At 40.2% G+C, this 27,851-nt stretch overlaps 1 protein-coding gene and 1 non-coding gene across 3 annotated transcripts in view; one reads left to right on the plus strand and one right to left on the minus strand.

The window, feature by feature from the left end:
* The first annotated feature begins 4,844 nt into the window (after positions 1 to 4,844).
* On the plus strand, positions 4,845 to 4,916 carry trnaq-uug (transfer RNA glutamine (anticodon UUG)). Its single transcript has one exon. It is a non-coding gene; the product is annotated as a tRNA-Gln (tRNA).
* Positions 4,917 to 11,581: 6,665 nt separating this feature from the next.
* Positions 11,582 to 27,851, minus strand: part of recql (RecQ helicase-like) — a 20,418-nt gene continuing 4,148 nt past the window's right edge. For both annotated transcript variants that reach the window (XM_020608262.1, XM_020608263.1), the window contains exons 6-15: positions 27,290 to 27,488; positions 27,033 to 27,199; positions 26,048 to 26,129; positions 25,757 to 25,905; positions 23,355 to 23,472; positions 23,118 to 23,256; positions 21,936 to 22,027; positions 21,594 to 21,810; positions 16,506 to 16,635; positions 11,582 to 13,771 (exon numbers count right to left, since the gene is read on the minus strand). In XM_020608262.1, the coding sequence (XP_020463918.1) occupies positions 13,049 to 13,771; positions 16,506 to 16,635; positions 21,594 to 21,810; positions 21,936 to 22,027; positions 23,118 to 23,256; positions 23,355 to 23,472; positions 25,757 to 25,905; positions 26,048 to 26,129; positions 27,033 to 27,199; positions 27,290 to 27,488 (2,016 nt within the window). In that variant the 3' untranslated portion in view covers positions 11,582 to 13,048. The remainder of the gene's footprint in view (positions 13,772 to 16,505; positions 16,636 to 21,593; positions 21,811 to 21,935; positions 22,028 to 23,117; positions 23,257 to 23,354; positions 23,473 to 25,756; positions 25,906 to 26,047; positions 26,130 to 27,032; positions 27,200 to 27,289; positions 27,489 to 27,851) is intronic.

Raw genomic sequence — 27,851 nt, forward strand, 5'->3', positions numbered from 1 at the left:
AGAAGCAAAAATGGCCAAATCTATCAGCATAAGAATGTATGCACACAACTTGCTGCAAACTAACTTACCCTGGCAACTTTTTCATCCAGTATGGTTCCTTCTAAGTTATACAACAATAAACCAGTAAAGCATGTTATGGGTAGGTTGCTTTGTTTACTACTCTTGAGGTTTGCATAACCCAAACTTGTATTCCATTCATAAGTGCAGAGCACAGAGAGAAAGTGAGAGCGGGTTGAGACAATACATTATATACCAGTGTAAACTTGATACATGTCAAACTTGCAACTAGATTTACCACTCTACGGTTGTATGGTTCTGCCACCTAGTAAAATTCACAGGAATGGGACAGATGTGAGATCACGGTGACCTTTGACTGCCAAAGTCTAACACTTGAGTCCAAGTGGACATTTGTGCCAAATTTGAAGAAATTTCCTCAAGGCATTCCTTAGATAGCACGTTGATGAGAATGGGCCGGACGAACAGGCACACGGGTAGAAAATGAGAAGTGGCCAATGAGCAACTTCACTCAAGTGGTTTGAGGTTAACAGGCCTTGCTAAAGAGCACCACAGTGGCCTTAACAAGGGTGCAGCAAGCAAGCAGAGAATGAACCAGCCACCACTGGGCCGTACCAAACTTGAACACCATTACAAGTACTATCTCACACAGTCATCAAATCAAATCAAATTTATTTATATAGCACTTTAAAAACAACATCCAGTTGACCAAAGTGCATTACATAGTCAGAATAAAATCATGATAAATAACTAAAATAAAATAAATAGATTCAGTGCAAAATTAAAACAATAACACAGTAACACAGATGACATACATTCAGTAAATTAAAATTAAAAGGAATGCATCAGCCCCTACTGTGTATTAAAAGCCAGGGCAAATAAATATGTTTTAAGCAATGATTTAAAAGTACTGAGGTCAGTAGCTGATCTAACATTAAACGGTAGACTATTCCACAATTTAGGGGCTGCAATAGTAAAGGCACGGTCACCCCAGTGTTTATATCTGGCCCTAGGAACCTCTAAAAGAAATTGGCTTGAAGATCTGAGGGACCTTGTAGGTTTGTGCCAATGCACTAGTTCAGTGAGATAAGATGGTGCCAAACCATTAAGAGCCTCAAAACAGAAATCAACAGCTTAAAATCAATTCTAAAACGGACTAGAAGCCAGTGGAGAGAAGCCAGTACTGGGGTTATATGCACGAAGTCTCTAGTACTTGTCAGAAAACAAGTGGCAGCGTTTTGAAGCATCTGAAGACGAGAGAGGGAGGACTGGTTAACACCATAGTATAGAGCACTGCAATAGTCAAGGCAGGAATTGATCAAGACATGGATTGCAAACTCAAAATCGTTAACAGAGAGGAATGACTTGACTTTACTTAACAACCTGAGGTGATTTCACAACTGAGTTGATTTGCTTGTCAAATCTTAATTAACTCCCCACCAAGGCCTGGTCAGTCATGGACCACGCATTACTGCAACCATCTAGTCTTTTTTCCCTATAAATATCTGTACATTTTAAGCTTTAAACAGGAGCTAGTGAAAGCCTATATGCATTATGATGAAGAGTTGACAATGTGTCAAAGCCTACTTTTATTTCTGTGGCATCAGCTTATACAGTTTTTATTTTAAAAGAAAAGTTTGTGACAGCAGATAAATATACATATTTTTCACCTGCAATGAACTTCCTTCAAGTTGATCTGAAAGGTTTATAGCAAACTCCTTAAACAGCCCTGATCCCTGAAGTTATGTGCTAGTTTGCTTGGTGCATAGTAAGTAGCTAACTGTTTGTCAAATCTTACACTTCTGCACAAGAATTGCTGTGTTTCAATAGAATCATTTTTGTTTTTTTTGGAAGTAAGATGTTAGCTTGAATAGTCTCCAGGGTCAGCAGATTAAAACACATCCACACACAGAGCCGCACAATAGCTCTCTACTCCCTGCTTGGCAACCAAGAAGCTTCTTAATGAAAACTCACCAGTGACAGCCAAGGTCGGTGCAAGATTCATGACATGCTCTGGGGAAACCTGGAGCATTCAGCTGGTTATTGGAGTCATTCCTGCAGATGAGGTACAAAGACTTCAGGAAGTCAACTGGCCAATGTGAAAATCCTCTCTTTTCTCCTCCTTGGGAACAGAGGGATCTAGGAGAGAGCATTGAATAGTGGACTGACTGTCAGAGCTGAGAATATTAACTGTCAGTCAGCCTCCCTCTGCTGTGAACCAGAGAGGAGGCCATGCAGTGAAGAAGGGAAGGAAAGATGAGATGGGCTGCACAAAGAAAGGATCAATTCTGTTTCTCTCATGAGTTGTGGCACAGAGAATCCAATATGCCCAATTCCTAGTTAAATGCAGCTACCAAAAGAGAAAAAATGAAAACCTGGGTGATCTGGAAATCAGCCAGACATCACTTTTTGTCTCTATAAAGACACACTCATCCATTTTAATGTCTTTTGACTGCAATCACACTAAGGACCTTGTTTATTTAATTCCATAATAAAGTGCATCCTCAAAAATATCCTGGCTAAGAACAGTCAGTATGCTGATATAATTATAGAATATTTCAAACATTGTGAACATGCATGTGTGCCTGCCTTATTCTTCTCATTACTCGTTACACTAATCAAAACAAACACTACAGCCTGGACCTATGCACAACCATAGGAGCCCTATAGACTTCTAAATGTATAACTGTAATTTAAGACAATCGTTTGACAGATGCGATGCTATCACCTTCTGCAGTCTGTGTTTAAGTGGTGCCTACATACTAGCTGTTTTCTGAGAATGTTTGTTCTGTTGTCATTAAGATGCAGGGCACATTGTTTGATAGATGCTGTAGTGCCAAACAAAGAAATTTGACCAGCTGTGGGAACTGGTTTTGCTCAATGTGTTTAAATAATGTCTGCCCAAAAATACTGCAGTGTGTTTGAATGAGAAAAAAATTCAGTCACTTTTCTGAGCAGCTGTGTTTGCTGGTGAATTTGAGTTAACCCATAAAAACATGGTTTCCTCATCTGTGACCCATCAGTGCTGCCAGTTCTGCTGGATAGGTATGCCTGTTTCTACTGTCTTGAGACTGGACACCTGTCTTAGAGCAAAAAGAACAGTTTAAACAGGCAGAAAAATCCTTTGCCATTGGGGTCATCCTTCGTAGTCCTAGTGTAACACAAATATAATCAATGTGGTAAAATCAATACTGAAATTAAACCATTTGTGTCAGATGGTTTCATGTCCATGCCTAAAGATGGAACTCTTAAGACCAGGCTGTCTTAGGCTACAGGTATTATGGGCTCAGGTAGCAGAACTCAGACACCAGAGTAGATTTAAGTCTTTTATTGTGAAAAATGGTTACAACACACCAAGCAGTAAGGCAGTCGCTGACAATCCTCAGCAGCCAATAAGCCCTCTAGGAAATCCAGGGAATCATCTTGTCAGCCCAGGGCCATAAAGTGTGCTGCTGTGGAGACGCTATCAATGATGCTAAATATAGCTGGAACAGGCCAGTACAAAAGTCCAGGCATCAGCGTCCATGGTAGGCCAACAAAAGTGGCGCTTGAGAAGAAAGCTAGTATGAAGTATTCCAGGATGACAGGCAAATCGAGCAGTGTGGCTCCATTGCAGGACTTACAAACGGACCCTTGTGAGGGGAAGATTGGCCAAAGAAGGGAACAATTCTTCATCCAACAGAGAAAGCAAGAGGAGATCCATGGTGAGTATGCAGTGAATGAGCTCTGACCTTATATTCTGCATTTATTAAACATTTACTAATGACCTTGTGCAACTCACCTTAATATGATAAACATGTTAGTGTTTTATAGATTTGACACCCAAACCCCGTGTCTATAGTTTGAGCTGTTACACTGTAAATTGGTTGAGTGGGCTCAGATAATGCATTCAGGTTGCAGTCTCTCCTGGATGTGTGGCTTTGAATCCCAGTTCTGTTTCTGTTGCTACACTGATTATCCACTCACCCCAACTTGTTGAGGCAAAAGGACGCCCACCAAAAGCTGGGGTCTGCCGAGGTTTCTTCTGCTGAAGGGAGTTTTCCTTCCCCATTGTTGCCAAGTGCTTGCTCAAGGGGGATTTGTTAGGTTTTTCCTCAATAATAATAATAATAGTAAGGTCTAGACCTTCTATATAAAGTGCCCTGAGATGATTTTTGTTGTGATTTGGTGCTATACAAATAAAACTGAATTGAATTGGGGCAATATGGTGGCACAGTGGTTAGCCTCTCACCTCACAACAAGAAGGTTCTGGGTTTGCCTTACTGTGCAGAGTTTACATGTTCTCCCTGTGCCTGTGTGGGCTCGCTCCAGATACTCCAGCTTCTTCTTTTTTTTTCTACTATATTGCTGCATCTGTGCTGGTTAATGTGCCATTGATTTTGTGTTATCTATTTATCTACTTTATATTTCATTTGTATTAAGTAAGAATTTCATTGTACAGGGAACATGTTTCCTAACTGTGCATAAGACAAAATAAACACTTTGAACTTGAACTTGAACTACCCACAGTCCAAAGACATGTGGCTTAGGTTGACCGGTGACTATAAATTGCCTGTAGGAGTGTGTGTGGGTGTCTGTCTCTAGGTGTCAACCCTGTGATAAACTGGTGACCTGTCCAAGGTGTACCCCACTTCTCACCCAATGCCAGCTGGGAAAGGCTCCAGTCTCCCCATGACCCTCTACAGGATAAGCAGTATAGATAATGGATGGATGAGTAAGAAGCTTGCTGGTGCCATTGTAATGCTCCAGTGCTATGCAACGCTACATTTCACATGAGAAACTGTTCCACAATAGCCTGCATTCTCAGTGTAATGGCTGCATGGCACAATGGTTCCATGGTGTAATGGTTAGCACTCTGGACTTTGAATCCAGTGATCTGAGTTCAAATCTCAGTGGGACCAGCTTTTCAGAGAAAAAAGATTTTAAAAATACACAACATGCCCGAAGTAGCCACCTTATCAAGTCAGAATGTGGAACTTCTTAAATACACTAAGGTGTTAGTCATATGACTAACATCTTAATGTATTTAAAGAATCATTTGCCACCAAACCCAGGGTCTACAGTTTTAACTTATTACACTGCAGGAGCATGAGGTCAGGATAGCCGAGTGGTCTCAGGTTGCTGTTTCTCCTAGAGGTGTGGTCTCAGATCCTGCTTCTGACAAGTATTGCTTTTAACTGGAACAGCTTCCTGTAACATAATGAGGAGGAAAAGTTTGGCCTTTCTGTATTAGACTGCCATCCTGTTTAAAGTTGGCATCTGTTCTTGTACAGTTATTCTTTTCCTTTCCTGAACAGATATCTAATTTGCCATTCCACAGATTTGCCTGTTTTGCCATTTCCTAAATCTGCTTATATTACCAAGTTACCTTATTAAAGATTGTCATGGCTCAGGTCATGAAAAATAACAACTATGCTTGCAATTCTAAACTTGTAAACATAATTTTAATTAAAGAAACAGAAAAGAATTACTCACAACATAACTCAAAAAGTGTGAGCTGTGTAAATCTGTAATATCAGTAAATGTAGTGGTGGTATGGTTAGTGCTCTGGACTTCCAATCCAGTGATCTGCATTTAAATCTCAGTGGGACTGGCTTTTCAGAAAAGAGGGAGGTCAAAGAACAACTTGCAAGTCAGAATCAGGGGTTGTGCTCACAAGCACTTTGAAAATACTCTCAAAGAGCCACTGAATTTGCTTTAATCACTTAATCTATTTTATATTAACAGGGGAAAATGACTCTGATGGTGCGATGATGAGTATTTTCATTCCGTCAATTACACCAACACCAGGGAAGCCAGCTATGTCTGTGAATGTACAGTGGACATTAAATGTAGTGCAATATGTGCTGCCCAGACATCATCATTTGTCATACTAGATCATTATGATGTGCTTGACCTACAGAAAAGGAGGGGGTGATCTAAAGCTCACGTCATATTTGCTCCTAGAAATGGAGGCGACAGCTGTCAGTCAGTGTGCTGACAACAGGATGGTATAGTGGCTGACTTTGGTGAAGTTGGAAAGATATTCACAGATTCAAAGTTGTCCCTACCACGGCTGAGACTAAACCCATGCCCTTGCTATAGGTTTTCCTATAGTACATGATTTACACCTTTTATGCTTCCCAAGGAAATTAGCTTCCAATGCAATTATACCTAAGGTCACTGTTATAGCACTGAACCACCATATTAACTGATGCTGCCAAACACTTGAAAGGCAATAACAATACTTACTGTGCTATCCCTGTGACTTTTTGTGTCACCTTTAGAACAGTTGACATGCAACACACTTATCGTGTTGTGTTCTCAGACACTGAGAGTGGGAAATGCCATAACAACACCATTGTTTTAAAGGACAATGGCACTGTTTATTAAGTGATACATACTACATACACAGCAGCACATATAAATGGGCAGCTCCCTCTAAAAGCTGCTCATGTCAGGGTAATAATGATGCTCATCTGATCTTGTTTGTGGAAATGCAAATGAACAAAAAGAACTCAACATCAAATGACTGTGGTTCCTGCTTTTCATTTGTGTACACAACATTACCTATTCCATTAATTCACAAACTGGGGGGCTGGAGTTAAGACAGAGAGGGTGTGTCAGTGGCTAAATGTAACTGACCACTATGATGTTGAGGGGCTTATTTTTTACCCACAAAAGGGGAATCCAGCAGAAAAAGTCAGGGAACCATTGCTGGTTTGGGTTTGCTCACCTGTGGCCACTTAGAGTGTGTATATATCAAATACTAGATTCATTTTATGAAGGGCAAAGCACTTAGCACTTTCAGTACACATTGTCAATAACTACACTTTTCAGTCTGGGAGTTTCATGCAAGAAGCTGTTCCACGACTTTGCATATATGATAAAAATTCACTAATTTTGCATTTCACCTAAAAATGTGTATCACATTAATGTTTTAAACATTTTTTAGACACCAAAACCTTGCACTGTTTAGTACTCTCAGACAAAACTTTATGATTCTAGAATGTTATCGTGCATAGTATTTCACAATATTTATCATGATATAGTAGGTTTTCTGCAAATCCAATGAAGACATGCCTAAAATACGTGTGTACAGAGGTGTTAGCCCTGACAGTCTAAATATCTGACAGCTCAACAATGAAATCTTATAGAATGTGTTTTTTTCCTCTATGTGCGTATTTTGACTAGGTTTATAGATTAATATTATCAATTTATTTACATTGTTTCATGTCAAATCAAGTTTGGAAACTGATATGATGACAGCTTTACATGAGAAATGTAGGCTGTAAATATTTTCCTTCTTTAATTCACATTGTACAAGGACCACAGTATTGATGCAGTCTGATGAATGTCATAAAGTGCTTTGACATTTGAAAAGCTGTTCTTTAGTATGTTCAGTTTGGTATGTTCAGTATATTATTACTGTATATGATTATGTTCAGTGCTGAAAATGCTTCTCAAATTTTTATTGCACTGTTACCAATTAACATTCTAACCAAGTAGGACAGTAGAGGACTCTTTTGACCACATACTGCAGTCAGTTAGGTGGATAATTATCTAAGATGCCTTAGCACCTTTGACTTTGCCCACTAATACTGGAAGAAGTTATTAAAAGTCCTGAGTAATTTTATGGCTCATACAGAGATGAATCACACTGCATATATAATCAGTGTTGATTGTTTGGTGTTTTTACACACCCAAAATACAAAAATAATTACACACAGCATCAGAATACCAAGTGCTGAAGACCCTGCCTCCTTGTTATACTGTACCATCTGAGAGTTCAGCAAATGGGCAATGTGGAGGTTCTGTGTGCAACAGCTCTACCAAGTGGTCATACCAGACACTGAGCAGGATAACTCAACATTTGATACCCTGACATTCACAAACTGATTCATGACCACCTCTCAAGACAGACCTGAAATCAGTCTGTTGGTTTAACACAAATATAGATCTACAGAGAGGGGGAAACAGTGCAAAGGTTCACAGAAAGGATGCATGCTGTCTTGTGGTTTACTCATCTTTATATTCTGATTTTATTGTACAACAGGCAGAACATATTTGTATGCTGTAAAAAAAACAATAAGAAAGGAAGCATTAGTGGGATCTGACAGCTGATGCACAGGTAGTCATTATTCTGGATATTGTTTACATTTGCCAAGTTGTCAAAATGTAAACATTTCAGGATATTTTAACTGACAAAGTCATTCTACTGAAAAGGTTCTGCACACTTACTTTCTTCTGTTTAGATTTCTCCTGGGGACTGTGTGGGTTGGTTTAGACAGTTTTTGACAAAAAGTGCAGTCACACTAAACTGGTTTCCCCATTTTATGTGAAACAAAGTGATATTTGCTTGGATGTAAATTGACCTACTGACATTTTGCTTCAGAGTTTAACATGATTGAACTTTGCCTTCAAAGTCACAAGCCTTTCCAATGTTCACTAAACTTTTATTTCACTGTCCTTAAGCCACTAAGTGTTGTGGTTCAGTCTTTGGCTTCCTGTTTTTCTGTTGCTTTTCCCTGTCTCTCCCTGCCTGTCATGTCCCAGCCAGCGTAATCAGTCAGAATCACATCTACCTGCCTCTCATTACCTCCTGGTTCAGTTCCCCATATATACACCCTTTTCCGTTAGTTCCCCACCGGTTCGTCATTCAAGCTTTTGCCCTGCTATCCAGCTGCTGCCTGCTCTGCCCCGGCACCGCCGCTGCAGCACTCAGGTGAACCGTTTCATCGAGCCAGCCCAGTACCTGCTCTGCCCCTGCTTCGTCTCTGCAACCAGTACCCTGTCCTTTATTTTTCCAAATAATCTTTTTTTGTGTTTTTTCATTACAAATCCCCAGACTCTGCAATGTTGACTCAAAGGCCCAGAGCAGCCATAATTTCCTGAAGTTAGAATGAGTCAGACCCAACTGTTCAAACAAGAGATCTTGAGAGTTCTCTCTGATTTGTTTACCTTCTGTTAGCTCATTACACTGGGGTTTGCTAATGAAGAAACATCACCCAGTGCAGCTGTGTTTCACTGATGTTTTTTAAATTGTCTTTGAACGACAGAGGTTTATTGCACAGACAAACAAGCTGATCCAGGACTGACAGACTCACGGACATTAACCATGCGTAGAGGCAGTGTTGAAAATAATTTTAATATAAAAAATGGCCGGCCTTATCCTTTAAATAGCAGTATCCTCACATTTCAAGCACAGCCAATGTGCATAGGCTCTGTGTAGATTCAATGCAGAGGCATAAATCAGGCTTTAATGGGAACTCATAGGTACCTTTAAATTCCCTGATGCAACATTACAGACAGAAACTGAGAAAGAGAGACTTGTATGTTTCTCACACACAGAGTGTGTAATCACAAGTGTGTAATCGGGCATTCTTAAAACTAGTTATTAAACACACTCTGGGGAGTGTGTATTCCCCTATTCTCTAGAAGATTCTCGTTGATGCTGATTCCAAAATCCATCTCATTAGTTATTCATTGGAAGCTCCATGCTAAATGCACCAAATGCTCTAAATACAGTCTGGGGAATTACATTGTGTGTTGTTGCATGTGAGTGAATATGAGAAAGAAAAAAGCAATTAAAGAACAAGTGTGTTCTTTAATGTATGTATATTTAATGTATATTTATGTAAATAAGACTGTGGCTGGATAAATGAAAGCATCTGAACTTACACAGTATGTGAATGTGTGCTTGTGTCTGTTTGAGGTTAACAGTGACCATCATCGGAGAGTGAAGATGACTTTCACTACCAAAACATGCAGACGAGAGAGCTTCTGGTCTCCCACCCCAGATTCAGAGACAGAGGAGAGGAGGAAACAAAGGTGGAAGCAACAGATAACACTAGAGTACAAAAGTGGAGGGGAGGCTGGGGAAGCAGTAATAGCCATTTGGAATGTTTAAAGAGACATTTTAATATTTACATTTGCAAATAAAAATGCTCTGCAATGTATAGTCTAACAGTTTTTCCTCAAAAAAGGTTCAGTGAACCTCTGTAATAGACCTCAACATTTGCTCCTCATTGTGAATTCCAGGATCTATGAATATTTAAATAATATATGCAAATGTACCCACAGCTACAAAGATCTAAGTCGAATGTGCAAATGTATTTACAGTCTGGCTTGACGCTGTGTGTTTATTTTCTCAGCTGGTCTGACACATAATCTATCAGGGAGAATGGATTATTAGCAACAAACTGTTTGCACGTAGTTCAACTACTAATACTGTAACATTAGTAAGCCAAACATAGCATTTTAATTTGCATATGTCTAGTGTGTCTACTACCGTCCCATACAGTAACATTTGATAGTATATCAATATCTTTTTTTTTTTTTCTCATGATCCAAAATGTAATCTAGTAAAGTTACCAGAGAACTGAGAGCCTGCTTTGTTCATTTCTTCTTTGGAACCTAGCAAAAAACAAAATGTGACCGTAAATATTTCACTGTGTGCAGCTCCCACAATAAGCTAAAAACTAAAAAAGGACTTTGCACCTACAGACAACCATTGTGAATAAGAATAAAAATGTCTGTGTTGGTCACTAGTTTATTAACACGAAGTGCTTAGAGAAAATCTGATCAGTCATCTTTTTACAGTACAAAAAGTCTCGCTCATCATAAATATTGATTAGCGATATTTACATCAGATTTGGATAAATGTCCATCCTCAGGTCCATTAAGTGATATGAAATGTATTTGAGTGACTGTATGTTTTAAAACTAGCAGGAAGCTGAATGTCCTGTTTCAATACAAATTCAGACTGAGCATTGATCTGACATGCTTCACATGTCTGTATCAGCAGAACTATATCAGTGTGATGGTGATATTCATGTTGCACACTTTTTCTCTTCTCCTCCCACTTCCATCATTTGAACTCCTGACTCTGACCCAGTGCTCTGGAGACAGTTTGATGCATCCTCATGATGAAGTGTTTTCAGCACTTACTGAGCTGCTGTCCTCACACAGCATTTCCACACATCTGCTTCACTGTTTGCTCTCATTAGGCTTGTTTTGCTGCTTTACCCACAATCATATAAAGGAACAAGAGGATGGGCACATAATCCAAATGTAATGCTTCAGATGAGAGCTAACTGTCTGTTAAGAAAGTGTGATGTGACAAAATGGTAATACAACAGTTTCCTTTGAATGCTTGCATTTGGATGGCAGAGAAACACTGAAGGTTGGACTAGTGTATTCCACTGCACAGAAAATATCTCTGGCTCCCTACAGTAGCTCACCTGAGAAGGCTAGTAGACTGCAGATATGCAGCTCTGACAGACGATGGTGCTGCAGACCAACTGTAGGTAAGAGGGACCCTACAGTTCCACTGGTTTACTAACCTTTATTGTAATAATGTGGTGATATTCTATAACTGTATCTTATCAATAAATAACATGTGTAGCCCAAAACCTACAACAAATGTATCCTAAACATGGCTGGACAGTCTATCAAATGACTACAAAACAAGCACAAAATGCCACAAAAAAGGAAAAAAACAGATACATTGGGAAACAAAAGGACTAAAATGAGACAGAAAATGACCCAAAAGACAGCAACGGGACTGCAAAAATATGCAAAACAAAAACCGAAACACAGCAACTACAAAGAGATGCAAAACAATAAAGGACAAAAAAAGTCTACTAATCATGTAATTGCTCAGTCTATGAGTCCTGCTCCTATAAGTGTAAGAGAAATAGGGGCCTTCTCCATGTCTGTGCCCAGGGACTCATTATCTCATGATCTGTCCATGATCCTTATAAAAGTACTGTGTGTTGATCCAAAGCCTGATATACGTTATACTTAATGGATCATTTACCTTTTCAGGCCTAAAAATTACTTAAACAAAACAAGGCTCTGCTGTGTCAGCGGTGGCTGAACTGGTCATAATCAGTGGACATATGCAACCAGTAAAGAGAAGTTGTATGAGATCAGAGTCATGTCACTAAGCTACAAAGTGGTTGTTTTGTGTCTGGCTGGGGACTTCTGCTGGGTGTTGACCTTTTTTTTCCTCTCTGACATTTCCCATATCTCTGTCTACTTTCAAAACAAAATGCTACATTTCATCCATCCATTATCTATACCACTTAGTCCCGAACGGGGTTGCTGGAGCCAATCCCAGCCGGCATTGGGCGAGAGGCAGGGTATACCCTGGACAGGACGTTGGTCTATCACGGGGCTAAATGTTAAAATAATAATAAGCATTCGAACCTATAGAACCCTGAAAATGCATAAAACCCGACTATATGTTTAATCATTCATGTAAGTTTGTTTCATCATACATGACATTATAGACCCAGGTAATGTAATGTGATTTGGATGTTATGTGCTCTGCTTAACGTGAGTCCATGAGCTACTTTGCATGATGCTTACTCCTCTGAGCTTTTCATTCTTTTTAGCTTCATGTTTTCAACAACTTCCTCCTGTTCTAATTTTATGTTTTGTGTTTTTACTGTTATTTAAATTGTTCATTTAGCATCTGACCAAGTCAGCTGAACACAACCACTTACACCTTTACAGTTATGTGTTGACAGGGATACAAGCTTAGAAACAAATTTTTATTTATTGTAGCTACAGTAAGAAGGGGACTTTACCTAGAAAACAAATGTGTTGATCAAAGTCTGAGGTTCTGTTGTGTCACTGCCGCCACTGATAGAAGGGAGATGGTTGTCACTAAATTAAAAATGAAATAACTTAAGTGACTATGAAGAAAGACGTTCTCCAAGTGGTAAGAAGGCCAGCTGCACTTAACATCGACAGGGGATGCCATTAAAGTGATTAAAGATGTTTCATCCTTTTGGGTTCTGGTCTCCTTAAAGTAAAGGACATGATTTACACACAAAGTACTGTATATACTTTAAATATAAAATCAAATGCACATTTTTAAATCCACACCACTTAATTTTAATGTTTCAAATTAATCTCGGTCTGTAACGAACATCAACACTTTCTAATGGGGTGAGTTAGTGACCATTGCTCTCTCCTGTCTAGTGGAGTCACACGTGTGACCCAGATACAGTCCACGTATAAACTTTGTTGAGCAGACTGAACTTTAGACTGCGATGTCATCGTGCACCAGTTTCCGCCTTCCGCTGACTCTTGTCCACAGGCTGCGGGCTGTCTGGGCAATGGTCACCCTGCGAGGCAAACGGAGGCTCTTCAGAGGCTCCCTTATGCACGCCAGTACTCCTGGCTCTGTGGGCCGCCCCAGGTATTCATGGGAAATGTAGTTTATTCTCTTCAGCTGCTTGCTGTAGTAGTTCCTCAGGTCACAGAGCTCCTCAGCGGCAGTCTCAGAGATGATGGAAGCCTGGGAAGGGGATCTGGGTACAATGGTTGCTGGGGTGGCACCACCTGGAGATGAAGAGGGAATGTCCAATGCTGCTACATTAGCACGGGGTTTCTGCCTCACTCTCTGAGGGGTGGTGGACTTCCTTTTGGAACAGTGTTTAACTGGACAAGATGCTGCTTTCTCACCATCACCAACACCGGCGTTTTCTATCATATTAATTTCAACATCAACCTTGATTACATTATGAGGCATTATGGATCCTCTCTGATTCTCCTCCTCTCCATGTCTGTCTGTCTGCTGTTTGTTTGCTCTCTCTGTCCGTTTGTCTGTCTGGCTGACTGGCTTCAGATCTCGTTTCCTGGACTGGTTCTTCTGTTCTTTAAATAGTTTCTGTTTGGGTTGTGGGAGACAGCTGTTGTCCATGACAATGGGGTCAAAGGTTACATCAACCTCCTCCTCATTGGTTTTAACAGTGGACATGTCCTGTAACCATGAAAAGTAGTGTTAGTGAACAACAGTAGAAAAGTGAAACATTGAAAGATCACCCTAGAATAACCCAGAATATATTTATTTTCTTATTGGTCTTTTTAAGCAACACGTAGTAAAAAAGAAATACTATAACAAATAGTTTATCTTGCCTCTCTCTGTAGACAATGGGAATACATTGATTAAATGTTAGTGAAAGTTAGTGGCAGCATGCTCCTGAGAATGGACACTGGCACCAAAAGCCATGAACAACAGGCTTGGGCGATACTGAAATGTTACAACTGTTGGAATCAGATGGAAAATTCCTAGTGTGTCATAGGACGGTTATAGGGTTTAAATGAAGAATAGAATCCAACAGTTTTTCTGTACATGTATGACATTGGTGCCTTTTGATGGAGTCAAGTAGGAAAGCCGACCGCTGGGCTTCACTTGAGACCGAAGGTGGTGTCACTTTTTTCTGTTCCTAGGAGCTCAGCTTGTTTCAGTCAGGATTACTTAACCAGGTGCAGGTTAATTATCTCAAGAGGATTCACCTGCATGTAATGTTTAAAGAAGCAGCTGTACTGTGAAACTGTGACACAGATGAAGACTGAAAACATCTTGTCTTCTTGCAGAACAAAGCGGATTCTTGCTATTGAGTGGAATCCTAATTTACATTTATCTGTAATGATGTACCCATAATGAAATATCACTGTACAAGTACTACAAGCCATGTCATGCACTCCTAATGCAACACAGAGGAAAACTAGTGAGCAATCTTAATCTGGAAAAGCTGTGGACACAAGCAGTGCTGTGTTGCCTTTTAAAAAGCTGGCTTGCCACTTTTCATTTGGAACTTGAACTAGCATTTGCACATCATAGATTAAATATCTGATGACCTGTTGTGATTCCTGCAATACACTGTGCCTTGTACTCCTACAGCACACTACCCATCTGCTCCATAGTCAAACTGTATAAGAAGAAAGTGGGCACATTTTGCATTTGACACAATAAATAAAAAGTTGTTTGCTGAATTTGTAACATGCATCTGCCATAGAGCGGCACTAACTTGTTACTCAAGTGAGGCTTAATTTGAACAGCTTGATTTACTAACAAAGTGACAGTGTTCACTAGTGAATCTAAAGAGTAAATAAGGAAAGCTATGCTGGTGAATCATGTTTAAAGTGTAGCTCCAGCTATAGGCCTCTAATGTGCAGCAAACATCTGTAAGGCAGCATTTTCTTGGCTTTTGGTGTTACCAATAATTTAGTTTTATCGCCCAAGCCTAGTGGTTAGGAATGATTAGATTATATCATGCTCATTATTTTACAACTTTAAATAAAAAACTGATTCTCAGTGCTCATCAGTCAGCCAACAACCAGACACCCTGATTCAACTGTGAAGCACAAAGAGCAAGTGTGGACAGTGCCATGGCAGCAGAAGCAGTAGAGAACAGAATAGAGAATGATGGACTGTACTTTGTCAGCTTGTCTTCTGGGTGGGGTGGGGGGGACTAGGGGAGGTCTGTCTTGATTTTCTTGGACACAGGGGCATCTCCAGCACGAGAGGGTTCAGACTTACTTAGGGTGGACGAGGGAACGCTAGGACATGGGACACTCAAATGTGGACAAGAACCTACGCTATCTTCCATTTTATCATACAATGGGTGATGACAGTGATTCAATCTCCTCTGTGCTTAACTCACATCATCACAAATTGCCCTGACTTGAATAGCTGGAATCAGCTAATGCTTGGTGTGTTAGCTTGATAAATTACTGTTAAATGAGCTAAATTAAATATTTATTACTTTATATTGTTTGAACTAAAGGACCATTTATTAGACTTTTCTGTTGGAAGCTTTTGACCACACCTCACAGTCTTGGTCATTATTAGCATTTCATACTCTGCTCACATGATGACAACCAATCCAAAGCTGAGCCAATTCCATTTTACTGATGAAGGCTGAAAAATGACTAAATGCTTTGTGTACAGAAAATACTAATTAAAATTCTTTGCCGTTTTTTAAATTTAAGTAGTAAATCTCATTCAGTGCCAAAATATCTGGGTAAAACCTAATAAAAATCAAAGGCAGAGGTGATTATTTCTTGTCCTTTACACCAGTCACATTGTTGATGCACACATTTAAAACATGCGCAATACCGAAACAGTGGCAAAACAGAAAAACTAAACTGTGTATCTCCATCTGCATCAGATCAGCAATGGAATCTACATGAACTATGGTTAATTAAGTTAGAGTACTAATGTCATTATCAGGCGCTACATGGCAGTGGTGTGAAGCGTACTGATTTTAACAGACTGTCGAATCTCGACCAGAAACACAAACTCCAGTCATCTCTATCTGGAGAACAGGATTTTGTATAGAATAAATGATTTAAAACATTAAACACAGAAAATATTTGTTTCAATTCTGACTTACCTCTATGGACTGTTAAAAACAATGTCTGAGAACATTTAAATGTGACACTGAGGAAAGACATCAAGCCACACAGTGGGAAAAAGAAACTGGTCAGAGAGAGTTCACAAAGGGAGCAGAGAAAGAAAAATCTATTTAACACAGGAGATTCAAACAAAGAGTTTAGTGGAGCACTAAATGGGAGGGGCCCAACATATACTGGAGAGACAATTTCTTGTTATTAGCTCGTCAGAGACAAAATGTTTTTATAGTACATGGTGGCCTGTATGCCACCATATAATATAATAATGGATAATATTGTGGCCAACATATACTCACCACAGCAGATCCAGCCTCTACTGTCCTCATTTTCATGCTCAGTGTGTGAGTCTGGTTCTTCAGCAAAGAAGCTTTGCGGCCCAGCTTCATGTAAAAGTAGGTGGTGTATGGAGTGAAACTGAAATCCTCTCTGAAGTCAGAAACCAAAAGAGCAAAAAGGGAATATACCATAATCTGTGTCTAAACTGTCCCAAAATGTGTTCTTATGAACATCACAGCGCTGTCTTTCTATGGGTAAAGTGCAATACATCTTGTAGTAGTAGCTCCGTTACCATAGTTTTTCCAGGTAGGGCGCTTGTGAGTTATGTATAAGTGAAATTAAATGAGTCCCAAGTGTCTGTCCTGAGTCCTAATATAATTTTTTACCTAAACTGTCCAGGGAAATGCTGAGTGAGCAAGCTACAACATACCGAGGCCAGACCACCAACCTCCAAGACTGTCACAATGAGAACAAACTAACATTAACCCAGAGAAGCTAAGAAGCTATAATGTATTTCACCTTTCCAATCGGTTATTTAAATATTCTAAAAGTCAACATTTTGGGGACTAAATACGGCCATGATTTCTTCATGATGTATTTGAAGTAGCTCGCATTAGGGCTACGCAATTTGAAGCTAAAGTTGATTTACAATTTTTCTGACCAATACTGTGATTGCATTTTAAACTGAGATGATTTGCAATACATTATGGTAAACAAAATATGGCGGTACCATGAATAATCACACACTTGTTTTTACATGAATACAAAAAGAAAGTGATAAACAGATAAGTAAAAAATGCTTGTTGCCAATCACAGAAAAATACATTTCTAATGGTGTTTTCCATTAGTACAGGTCATCCCACTTTAATTATGCTGAACCAGGTGGGCACGGCTTGGCCTCCGTTTCCATCATTTCCTAGCAGCAGGGGGTAATTGTGCTGACTCGGGATTAGTCAGTGTTGCTTCCACTCAGGGCCAAATGAAGCCTTCAACAGAGCCTGCTCCCTGAAATGTTGCACTGAGGGAAAGTGCTTTCACATTCAGCATCGACTTTTTTACCCATTATTTCATTGCACCAAGATTTGAACATGGAGTCTCTCACTTGGTCTTCTGATGAGGCGTTAAATAATGCTTAGCAGAGTAAAGGTAGGGATGGCGATCCTCGTAAAACCAGAAAGAGGAAGCTTGATTTTGAAAGTAGACAATTCTTCTCTCCAAAACACAATGTGCACTGCAATGTGCACAGCCTGACTACTACTACTTTCAGATTTCAGGAAAGTAACCAATGCCACCCAAACAAAACAAAACTGATAATTACCTGTCCAGCAGAAATACAGCCACCATGGTGTCACTTTTCAGCTCCTTTTGTTCTCTCAGTTGTCACCATCATTCAAAAGCTACACCAACCTTAATTCTGGTTTTACTTCTTGCAGCATCCAACTTGTTTTTAGTTGTAACTTTCTTGAATCCAGTGTTACCTGCCCAGATCTGTGGCCCCGAACCATAGCTGCTTTAGCCCTGGCTCGTAGCCAGTAACTATCCTTAAAAGTCCAGGTTTTTCCAGCGGGGAGAAGTGAAGAGGGAAGCCAATGAATTCTGTCCAAAACACAGGCTTTATTCCATCTTGGTAACATGAACACTGCATGTGGCCTTTGATGCCTATACACTTAGAGCTGACAATTGTCTGGCTGATTGTAAAAGGAGTCTGTTCTGTGCAATGGTCTTCTCGCTCTCACACTGTATGCAGGTAGCAATAACAACAACATTACCTACATATAAAGCTATTAGTATTAAAGGGGAAGGCCTGGCCTATAACAGTGGTCTCTGTTTGTGAACAAAAGCTGCTATGGGCACCTTCTCTGAAACAACTTGCTAGCTTTAGCTATCAAAACACAGCAGTAACACATCTGCCTGCAACTGCAAAGCCTTGTGGGAGATGTTTGGCTTGTGCATTGAGTACAAGGGCAAGTGGGAAGTAGGTTAACAGGCAGGTAAGTCATTCAGTGGTTTTGCCTGGGACGAGTAAAATTACTGGTGAGGCTTTTTTCAGTCCTACTGGTGCCAGCAAATACAGATCTTTTTCTTTATGTTGTCAATCCATTTAATGTATTCATTGCCATTGGAATGAAAAGAGAATTTCAAAATATGTAAGAAAACATGCTTCTGAAAAGAATCACCAACCCTACTTTTAAGGTCCGGGATGACTGACTCAGACATTTCTCATATACAGTTTCCCCGGGTAATGTCTAGATAATTTCAGGATTCCAAGGGCTCATGAGTTATGTGTCGCTTCTCGATAGCTCACGCTGCCTTCACATGATCAAGATGTGGAAGAGAAACAGTGTGTTTTATGCAGCTCAGCAAGGCTGATCCATGCTGATGGAAAAACACCGCAAGTAAACGTGGCTTGTCTTCTATAGAAAATGTGACCAATTTAGCTCACATTCAATAAGATATTACATTAATGGTATACCTGACTTTACTAAATATTTAAATACATTCACTAAATTGGAAGCTGGTGTTTTAATGACCTACCATGGCCACTGAAAATTCTCAGTTCTGATTGGTTGGCAGGTGTAAATCAACATTTAATAGTTGGATAGTATACAGTGGTGTGAAAAAGTGTTTGCCCCCTTACTGATTTCTTATCTTTTTGCATGTTTGTCACACTGTAATGTTTCAGATCGTCAAACAAATTTATATATTAGTCAAAGATAACACAAGTAAACACATCATGCAGTTTTTAAATGAAGGTTTTTATTATTAAGGGAAAACAAAATCCAAAACTATAGAGCCCTGTGTGAACAAGTGTTTGCCCCCCTGTCAAAACACTGGTTTATCGCACCTGAGTTCAATTTCTCATCTCAATTGGATTCAGGTCAGGACTTTGACTAGGCCACTCCAAAGTCTTCATTTTGTTTTTCTTCAGCCATTCAGAAGTGGACTTGCTGGTGTGCTTTGGATCATTGTCCTGCTGCAGAACCCAAGTTCGCTTCAGCTTGAGGTCACAAACGGATGGCCGGACATTCTCCTTCAGGATATTTTGGTACACAGCAGAATTCATGGTTCCATTTATCACAGCAAGTCTTCCAGGGCCTGAAGCAGCAAAACAGCCCCAGACCATCCCACTACCACCACCATATTTTACTGTTGGTATGATGTTCTTTTTCTGAAATGCGGTGTTACTTTTACGCCACACATAATGGGACACACACCTTCCAAAAAGTTCAACTTTTGTCTCGTCTGTCCACAGAGTATTATCCCAAAAGTCTTGGGGATCATCAAGATGTTTTCTGGCAAAACTGAGACGAGCCTTTATGTTCTTTTTGCTCAGCAGTGGTTTTCGTCTTGGAACTCTGCCATGCAAACCATTTTTGCCCAGTCTCTTTCTTATGGTGGAGTCATGAACACTCAGCTTAACTGAGGCAAGTGAGGCCTGCAGTTCTTTGGATGTTGTTGTGGGGTCTTTTGTGACCTCTTGGATGAGTTGTCGCTGCGCTCTTGGGGTAATTTTGGTCGGCTGGCCACTCCTGGGAAGGTTCTCCACTGTTCCATGTTTTCGCCATTTGTGGATAATGGCTCTCACTGTGGTTCGCTGCAGTCCCCAAGCTTTAGAAATGGCTTTATAACCTTTTCCGGACTGATAGAGCTCCATTATTCTCTTTCTCATTTGTTTTTGAATTTCTTTGGATCTCGGCATGATGTCTAGCTTTTGAGGATCTTTTGGTCTACTTCACTTTGTCAGGCAGGTCCTATTTAAGTGATTTCTTGATTGCGAACAGGTGTGGCAAGAGAAATTGAACTCAGGTGCGATAAACCAGTGTTTTGACAGGGGGGCAAACACTTGTTCACACAGGGCTCTATAGTTTTGGATTTTGTTTTCCCTTAATAATAAAAACCTTCATTTAAAAACTGCATGATGTGTTTACTTGTGTTATCTTTGACTAATATATAAATTTGTTTGACGATCTGAAACATTACAGTGTGACAAACATGCAAAAAGATAAGAAATCAGTAAGGGGGCAAACACTTTTTCACACCACTGTAAGTGCACTTCTGAGACCTACAGTATGTATTTATTTGTAGTTTTAACTTGATGTAGCTCTATCAAAAGTAGGTATAAACAGCAACAGTAAGGCCTAGCTAAAGAGCTTGGAGCTAGAGTTACTTGTGCAACCACCACCACCAACTGAGAAATAAGGGAGAATCAACTTAATTTGAACTTAAATTTGTTCAGTAATCGTGTGAACAATCAAAGGAGGAAAGAGGACTTGAATAACTTAAGCCAGAGAGAAGCTGGTATCCTGAGTTTGAGGGGCAGTGGCTGTTGCTGTAGGAGAACAAATTCAGCCAAACCAAGATAACGTGAAGAATAACTGCAGATCAGGGTAAGAGGAAGAGACAGTGAAAAGTATACTGGCGAGAGAGGCAGGCTGTGTGTGTGGGGGGGGGGGGGGGGGGGGGTGGTGATTACCAACAGTTGCAGGCTAAACCATTCACCTCCTACACTTGTTAATCACTGTAAATAAATTATGTGAATTCTAATTAAACTTGCAGCTTCTTTGCTTTGAAAGTTTCACTCAGATCAATGATTCTGAAACAATCAGTACATTACTCAGACTGCTACTGGAAGCCTGTTATGGCTCATCAGGAAAAAAAAAACCCAAACACACAATGACTGCGTTTACATGCATTCATCTTCTATTTGCCATTATTAATTTCAAGACTAATGGGTCAGCTAATGTCATCGCTAAAGAGACCAAAATAAAAGCTTGAATGACTGGGTCCATCTTTGTTTATGGGAGGATGCAGTCACATAATGACATCAGGCTTTCTGATTGCGGGTGCACCCAAATAACATCTTTCCAGTTTCATTGGGCTTGTGGGGAGGGAAATCAGATTACTTAGGAACTCATGTGTACTGCGGTTTTTGAGTGACTTGATTACTGTCGTGCATGTAAATGCACCATCTGATTTCTGCTGTAACCTGGTTTGACCTGCTAAATTAAGTGCATGTCAACACAGTCAGTGTTAAGCCAAAGTATGTTTTCCACTAATTAATTTAAATAATCACCAGTGTAAAAATCCTAAAAGGAACACAAGGTCACCTGAGATATCCCTGCAGTAGCAGCCGCACAATCACAGCTTCAGCCTGCAGCCGAGACAGCATGGTGGTCTGAATCATCTTCCTGCGCTTGGCGGGGCCTTTCCCCATCCACGCCTCTACTAGCTTCAGAGGAGTCAGCTTCTCATCCATGGATGCTGCCAGTTCCACAATCTGCACCACCTGTCTGGCATGTTGGGTGATGTCCACAGTGGTGTAGTCTGGAGGAGCGGAGGTTCAATTACTGTATCACTAACTTGCATGTCTTTTCATCAAGAAACAAAACACACGGTTCATGTCACACATGCAAGGATGACTCCTATTAAAACATATCACAAACACACACCTTTTTCATGGCAGCAAGTATCACACATCTGGTTGCAGTCTTCATCGTCCCACACCTCATCAAAATGTACTGCCATGAGGGAGCGCCGACACCTTCATATATCAAGGATGAGACTCGAGAGTCATTCAAGTTGTGCTGTGAGAGTCCTCGTCACTCACATGGGTGAAGTTTTTAGAATGTGTATATGGCAAATTAAAAGGATATTACATGTATGTACTCTGGTGTACAGGTTGTCAGTGTTGTAGTTGAGTCACTACATCTTAAGCCCGAGTTGAGTCTTGAGTCCCCAGTGTTTGAATCTGAGTCAAGTCCGAGTCACCAAAAAATAGTCAGTCAGGTCCGACGTGAGTCCCTGTTACCTGAGTCCAAGTCATCACGGTCTACATTAAACACAACTGACTTACTGTGTGTGACAGTTGCCAAACAAATGCACTTGTAAGCGCACACAACAGTCAGACCTGTTCACCCAGAAATTAAAGTTCACTTTTAGTTTTCGTTGTGATTTGGCTGCGCCTGTGAATATTTTGTGCTACTTATTTTCAAACAATATGGAAACTTGTCTGGACTCTTGATCATAACTGCTGTGAATAAAAAACTGTGGGTAACAAATCCTGAGATTCCAAACTTTCTAACAGTGCATTGCATCACCATATCAAACGGTGATTTATATAAAAAATAATTTAGGGAAAGGTGGAATGTACGTTTTGATGGATGTGCACGGATGTGCTGGATACAGCACGGTACGGGCGAACAGGTTTTAATATAAATATCTTATGCCAAATGATTATGGCCTATTACCAAAAAAAAAGTCTTGAGTCTGAGTCTCGAACTTCGAGGTCTAAATTCAATGCTGGAGTCTGAGTCTGAGTCATCATTGCTCAAGGACAAGCAGAGTCATGAGTCCTGAAAATCAGGGCTCAATTTCAGATTCGAGTCTGAGTCCTTGACTCAAGCACTACAACAGTGGTATTTTTAGCACGTACACAGCACGTGCACATAGTGGTACTTAAAATGTTCCTACCACACTGTGCACATGTGAGTTTCTCTCCCTCTTTATTTTGCCTCTGCTTCTGCCCATGTGACTGAATATTTCAAATTAAGAGGTTTGTGATCTGTTTCCTATTCAAGGTAAATATTGTATTCAAAAAGGTATTTGACTCCCCAACAGTGTGTGCGTGCTACCTTTCAACATTCTGGCAGTAGTCGACCATCTGCAGCAGCTTCTGCTGACCGACATTCTCCATGACCACCATGGTGCTGATCCTGAAGATATCAGAGAAGCCAAAGTAGACGATGCAGTCTGCTGGACAGTCATCTCGACCTGGAGAAACAGAAAGAGAAATTTTAATGATACATTTGCAAAAATACCAGAGCTGTATACACTTGTGTGCTATCCTGATAAAAATTAAATGCATCTACCTGCACGTCCACTCTCTTGGTAATAGTTCTCAATGGACTTGCTGATGGTGTGATGGATGACAAACCTGACGTCAGGCTTATCAATGCCCATGCCAAACGCTACAGTAGCAACCACCACCTGCAGAAAACCACATACTGACATTCATATACGATACCCACACTAATAAGATTCTTTTTTTTTTTATCCCAAAGTTTTTAAACATGGTGGCTGCACATGTAGCCTCCATCTTCCTTTGACTGAGTTCCCAGCTCTCAGTTACATTCATATTTAAAGATGTGATGATACACCTAGTTCATGAGACGAGACGATACACGATACTGGGTTCGCGAGAACAAGACGAGACAATACTTCAATGACAAAATATATTACTGGAAAACAGCATTTTATTTGAGTGAAAGTCACAAAATGCAAAACAATGCAGGTGCATTTAGAAATATTTTAATTAACTATCTTGTGATGAATGTTACTTCAGTTCTACTTTTTGAGTATGTATTATCATATGCAGTAAAAGACAGAACATGCAAGCACTGTAAAACGTTTTGCCACAAACTCGACTGACCAGCTTCTCCCCTGTATAATTTCACAAATCTCTTCAGACCTTATAACTGTGCATATACGCACAAGATTCTGATTTCTAACTGAAGCTGTGTGTGACCTTATACGCTATTTTTGCCCTCCCCGCACCGCACTGAAGAAGGCTCTTTTGTTTACCTTGTTAACATGAGCATTCACTGCTATTCACTGTCAAACATGGGCCACAGTTAACACACCATAATAACACGCCATGTGTTTTTGTTAGTACTGGATGATTCACCAAATTCATTATAAATTCACTAAGGTTAATGATCATTAGAACAACACAAAAAACAGAGGGGGAAAATGCCAAATCTGATACACTGCACATAGAACTCCAAAAATGGACTGGACAGAATTATTGAAACCTTTTCAAAATCAGCAGAAATAGTTGTATTCCAACCATGTGATGCTCCTTTAATTTGTAATGAAACTCACCTGTAGGAATCAACAGGTGCTGGCAACATAGAAATCACACATGCAACCAGTTAAAATGGAGAAAAATTGACTCAGCCTTTGTGTCATGTGGACCACACTGAGCATGGAGAAAAGAATGAAGAGCAAAGAAATGTCTGAGGATGTGAAAACCACAATAGTGGAAAAGCCTGAACAATCTCAAGGCTACAAGTCCATCTCCAGAGATCTGGCTGCTCCTGTGTCCACTGTGCACAACATCATCAAGAAGTTTACAGCCCATGGCGCTGTAGCTAATCTCCCTGGATGTGGACAAAAGAGAAAAGCAGATGACAGACTGCAGCAAAGGTTAAGTTGAGGGTGTCAATAATTCTGTCCAGTCTATTTTTGGAGTTCTGTGTGAAATGGATCTGATTTGGCCTTTTTTCTCTGCTCTTTGTGTTTTTCCAGTGCAAACAACAAAAAAAAAACACCAAAGATTTTGTTATTACAACAAGTTTCAGGGAGAAGTGGTGTGTAATCTGCCAGAAATGCAGGGGTGCCAATATTTTTGGCCATGACTGTATGTATGTTTACTGTTCAACATATGGAACATGAACTCAAAATCTGTAGGTTGAGAAGAGAGTTTTGAGTGGCAGCCAAAAAAAAATGTTTTGACAAAAATAAATACAGTGTATATAGCAGCTGAAGACATCAAATGTGTATCAGCACATTAACGGCCCAAAGCCTTCGCTCCCCCTTAAACAGTAACAGTCACCACCAGCTAAAAACACAAAGCTGAACCTAAATGATTTCTATATTTAGGTTTGCTAACAAGAGTGTTGTAACCCAAGAGACATTCACACTGGTGCCCCTTTATCATTTCTGTGATGCAATGTTTGCTCACACATCACTTTGACTGTTAACACAGTGAAGCTGGTGTACATCTGCACTGAAAATGTATAAACCTGACTACTGTTGTTCTTTGCCTTTGGGTTGTAATGGCAGTTGACAAGCAAATGTTTTACTGCAGATCTGTACAATAACACATTGGTGACCAACTGGACATAACAATATCAAATTTCGCAGAAAGGTAAGATGTCTGTATCCCTGATATCTGAGCTGCTGGATTCATATTTGAAACTCTGCATGTCTCGGTCAACAGGAGGTTTCTGGCGGTTTCATAACAAGGAGAGTTCTGTGTTTAAACTGGTCCCTAAGGTCAAACATAATCCCACCCTAGTGTGCTGCATGAGCACCAGGCACACCTGACCACAAAACTAGCTAAATGTGCTTGGCATCCCCCTGAAACACTGACTGTGCAAGTTCACAAAAACATCTTTCCTACTGTACATGGTGATCATCTCAGTCACCATAAACCAAAGGATTTACTTTGTAGAAATGTTGGGTGAATGCTCCTAAAAACCCCCATTACCCTGATTTTGTTGGAAGTCCACTTGCGGTGAACCTGAGACTTATCATCAGGGTTCATGTTAGCGTGGTAAGGATAGGCCAGGATGCCTTTTTTCTGGAGTTCAGATGACACCAACTCTGCATCCTTCTGAGAAAACACATACACGATTCCTATGGCATAAAAAAACCACACACACATATATGAGGAAATATGCAGTGAGAAAAATGACAAATCAATAGAGTGTCGACCTTTAGTAAATTCATTATAATCACATTTATTTTTGTGATTCAATAGTACTGTTTGCTGCAGTACCTGACTGGTCCTGGTATCTGCTCTTGATCAGAGAGGCAATGTCATTTATTGATGATTCATTGTCAGAATGTTTAGTACGGACCTGAAGAAAAAAAATAGTATTAAGCCCCTTTCAGACATGCGCTGCAACCATGAAAAGAGCTAGACATTACCCAGGTGAGATGTATGTCTGAATTTAATAGTTGGTTGTTGTAAATATTAAATAGACTTTACTAAGCCAGCTCCATGGATGGATGGATGGATGAATATACAATGACGACAGCAAAAAAAAAAAGTAACAGGAGACACATGATGTAATTCAGGAACTTCTGTCATTGAGAGTCAGTGCTAGAATCGTTAGACAAATTTAAGGTACAGCAATAGACTCTGTCGTTTTCGACCAAATTACAGACTGGCTATGAGACCACGTCATGTCCCGCCTCTTGCGAGCTCTACCCAGACAGGCCAACTCGCATAAACCAAACGGAGTATTTCCAGTAAGTGAGAATGCATCTGACACAGACTATCTGCTGTTATGTAAAAGGGCAATACTGAACGATGTCCAGGCCTGAGTGTGCGGACCCTGTCCAGAGTACAACTGTGAAAATGGCACTAGTTTCACTGTTATAATTTCTATAGTGTATAGTAATTAAGTAGCTGAAGATGTAGTCTGTATAAAGAAGATTATAGTAAATATGGAAGCTGCACACTGATTTTAATAATGAACTGAAGCTAATTATCTAGTTGACAGTTTCACCTAATCAAAACAAAAGCCATGCAAAATGCAGTAATGACCTAAACATGCGCAACACAGTCAAGTCTGTTAATTTTCATGTTTTGGTACAAAGCAGTGCAGATGTCTGAAAAGGTTAGAAAGGTGTGGAAGCATGTACCGAAACACATTTGGTGTCTGTATCTGTATGAAGCAGGTGGCTGGAAGGTGTGTGTGTGTGAGTGTGAGTGTGAGTGAGAGAGAGAGAGAGAGTCTTGCTGCCAAGGTTACCACCTCATAGTAGAGATTGATTCGGTTGAAGGAGGCAGTGAGCGTGATTGGCCGTGGCACACAGAGGATCTTTTCACAGTCCTTGAGGACACTGCTGGTTGCTGTGGCTGTGAGGCCGAGCAGTGGCACTTTGGGGAACTGCCTCTTCAGGATGCCCAGCAGCTTATAATCTGCACCGTAATGCAAACACACAAATCTTTAGCACCTTAAACCTAGAATTAGATCTGAAAGGCATTACTGAGGTAGTCTTGAAAGAACACCTGGTCTGAAGTCATGTCCCCACTGGCTGCAGCAGTGCACCTCATCCACAGCAATACGACTCAACAGACTGGCGTTGTAGGCTTTCTCCAGACGAGACATGAGGAGTTTGCTCTTGGCAATCTTCTCTGGAGTCACGTATATCAGCTTAAAAGGGGCCTTAGGATCCGTCATTCCAGCCATGACTGTCTTAGCCTGCTCCTAGAAAAAAGAAAAAAAAAAAGTTTATTTTTTTTACTTTTTCATAGTTGAAAAGTTGATAATGTAGCTCCTTTATTCCTTCAGCAATCAGGCTGCTAAATGTGACAAATAAATCATAGTATCTGATTATACTCCAATTTTTTCTTTCCTTTTTAAATTATATACCTTTTGATGCTGATACTCATGTGCTGACCTGGTGTTCCTGACATATTGACGATGGGTGATTGTTGTTTATATGTGAGTCTGTGTATGGCTGATTAGATTGTAACCCTGTGAAACCAAACTGCCATGTCTGAACAGAACGGTCATCTATGCAAAGGTAAACAAATTTAGGAAAGCATTTTCTACAACTGGCTTGACATC

Source organism: Monopterus albus, unplaced genomic scaffold (assembly GCF_001952655.1).
Source record: "Monopterus albus unplaced genomic scaffold, M_albus_1.0 scaffold92.1, whole genome shotgun sequence".
In the NCBI taxonomy this organism is placed as follows: domain Eukaryota; kingdom Metazoa; phylum Chordata; class Actinopteri; order Synbranchiformes; family Synbranchidae; genus Monopterus; species Monopterus albus.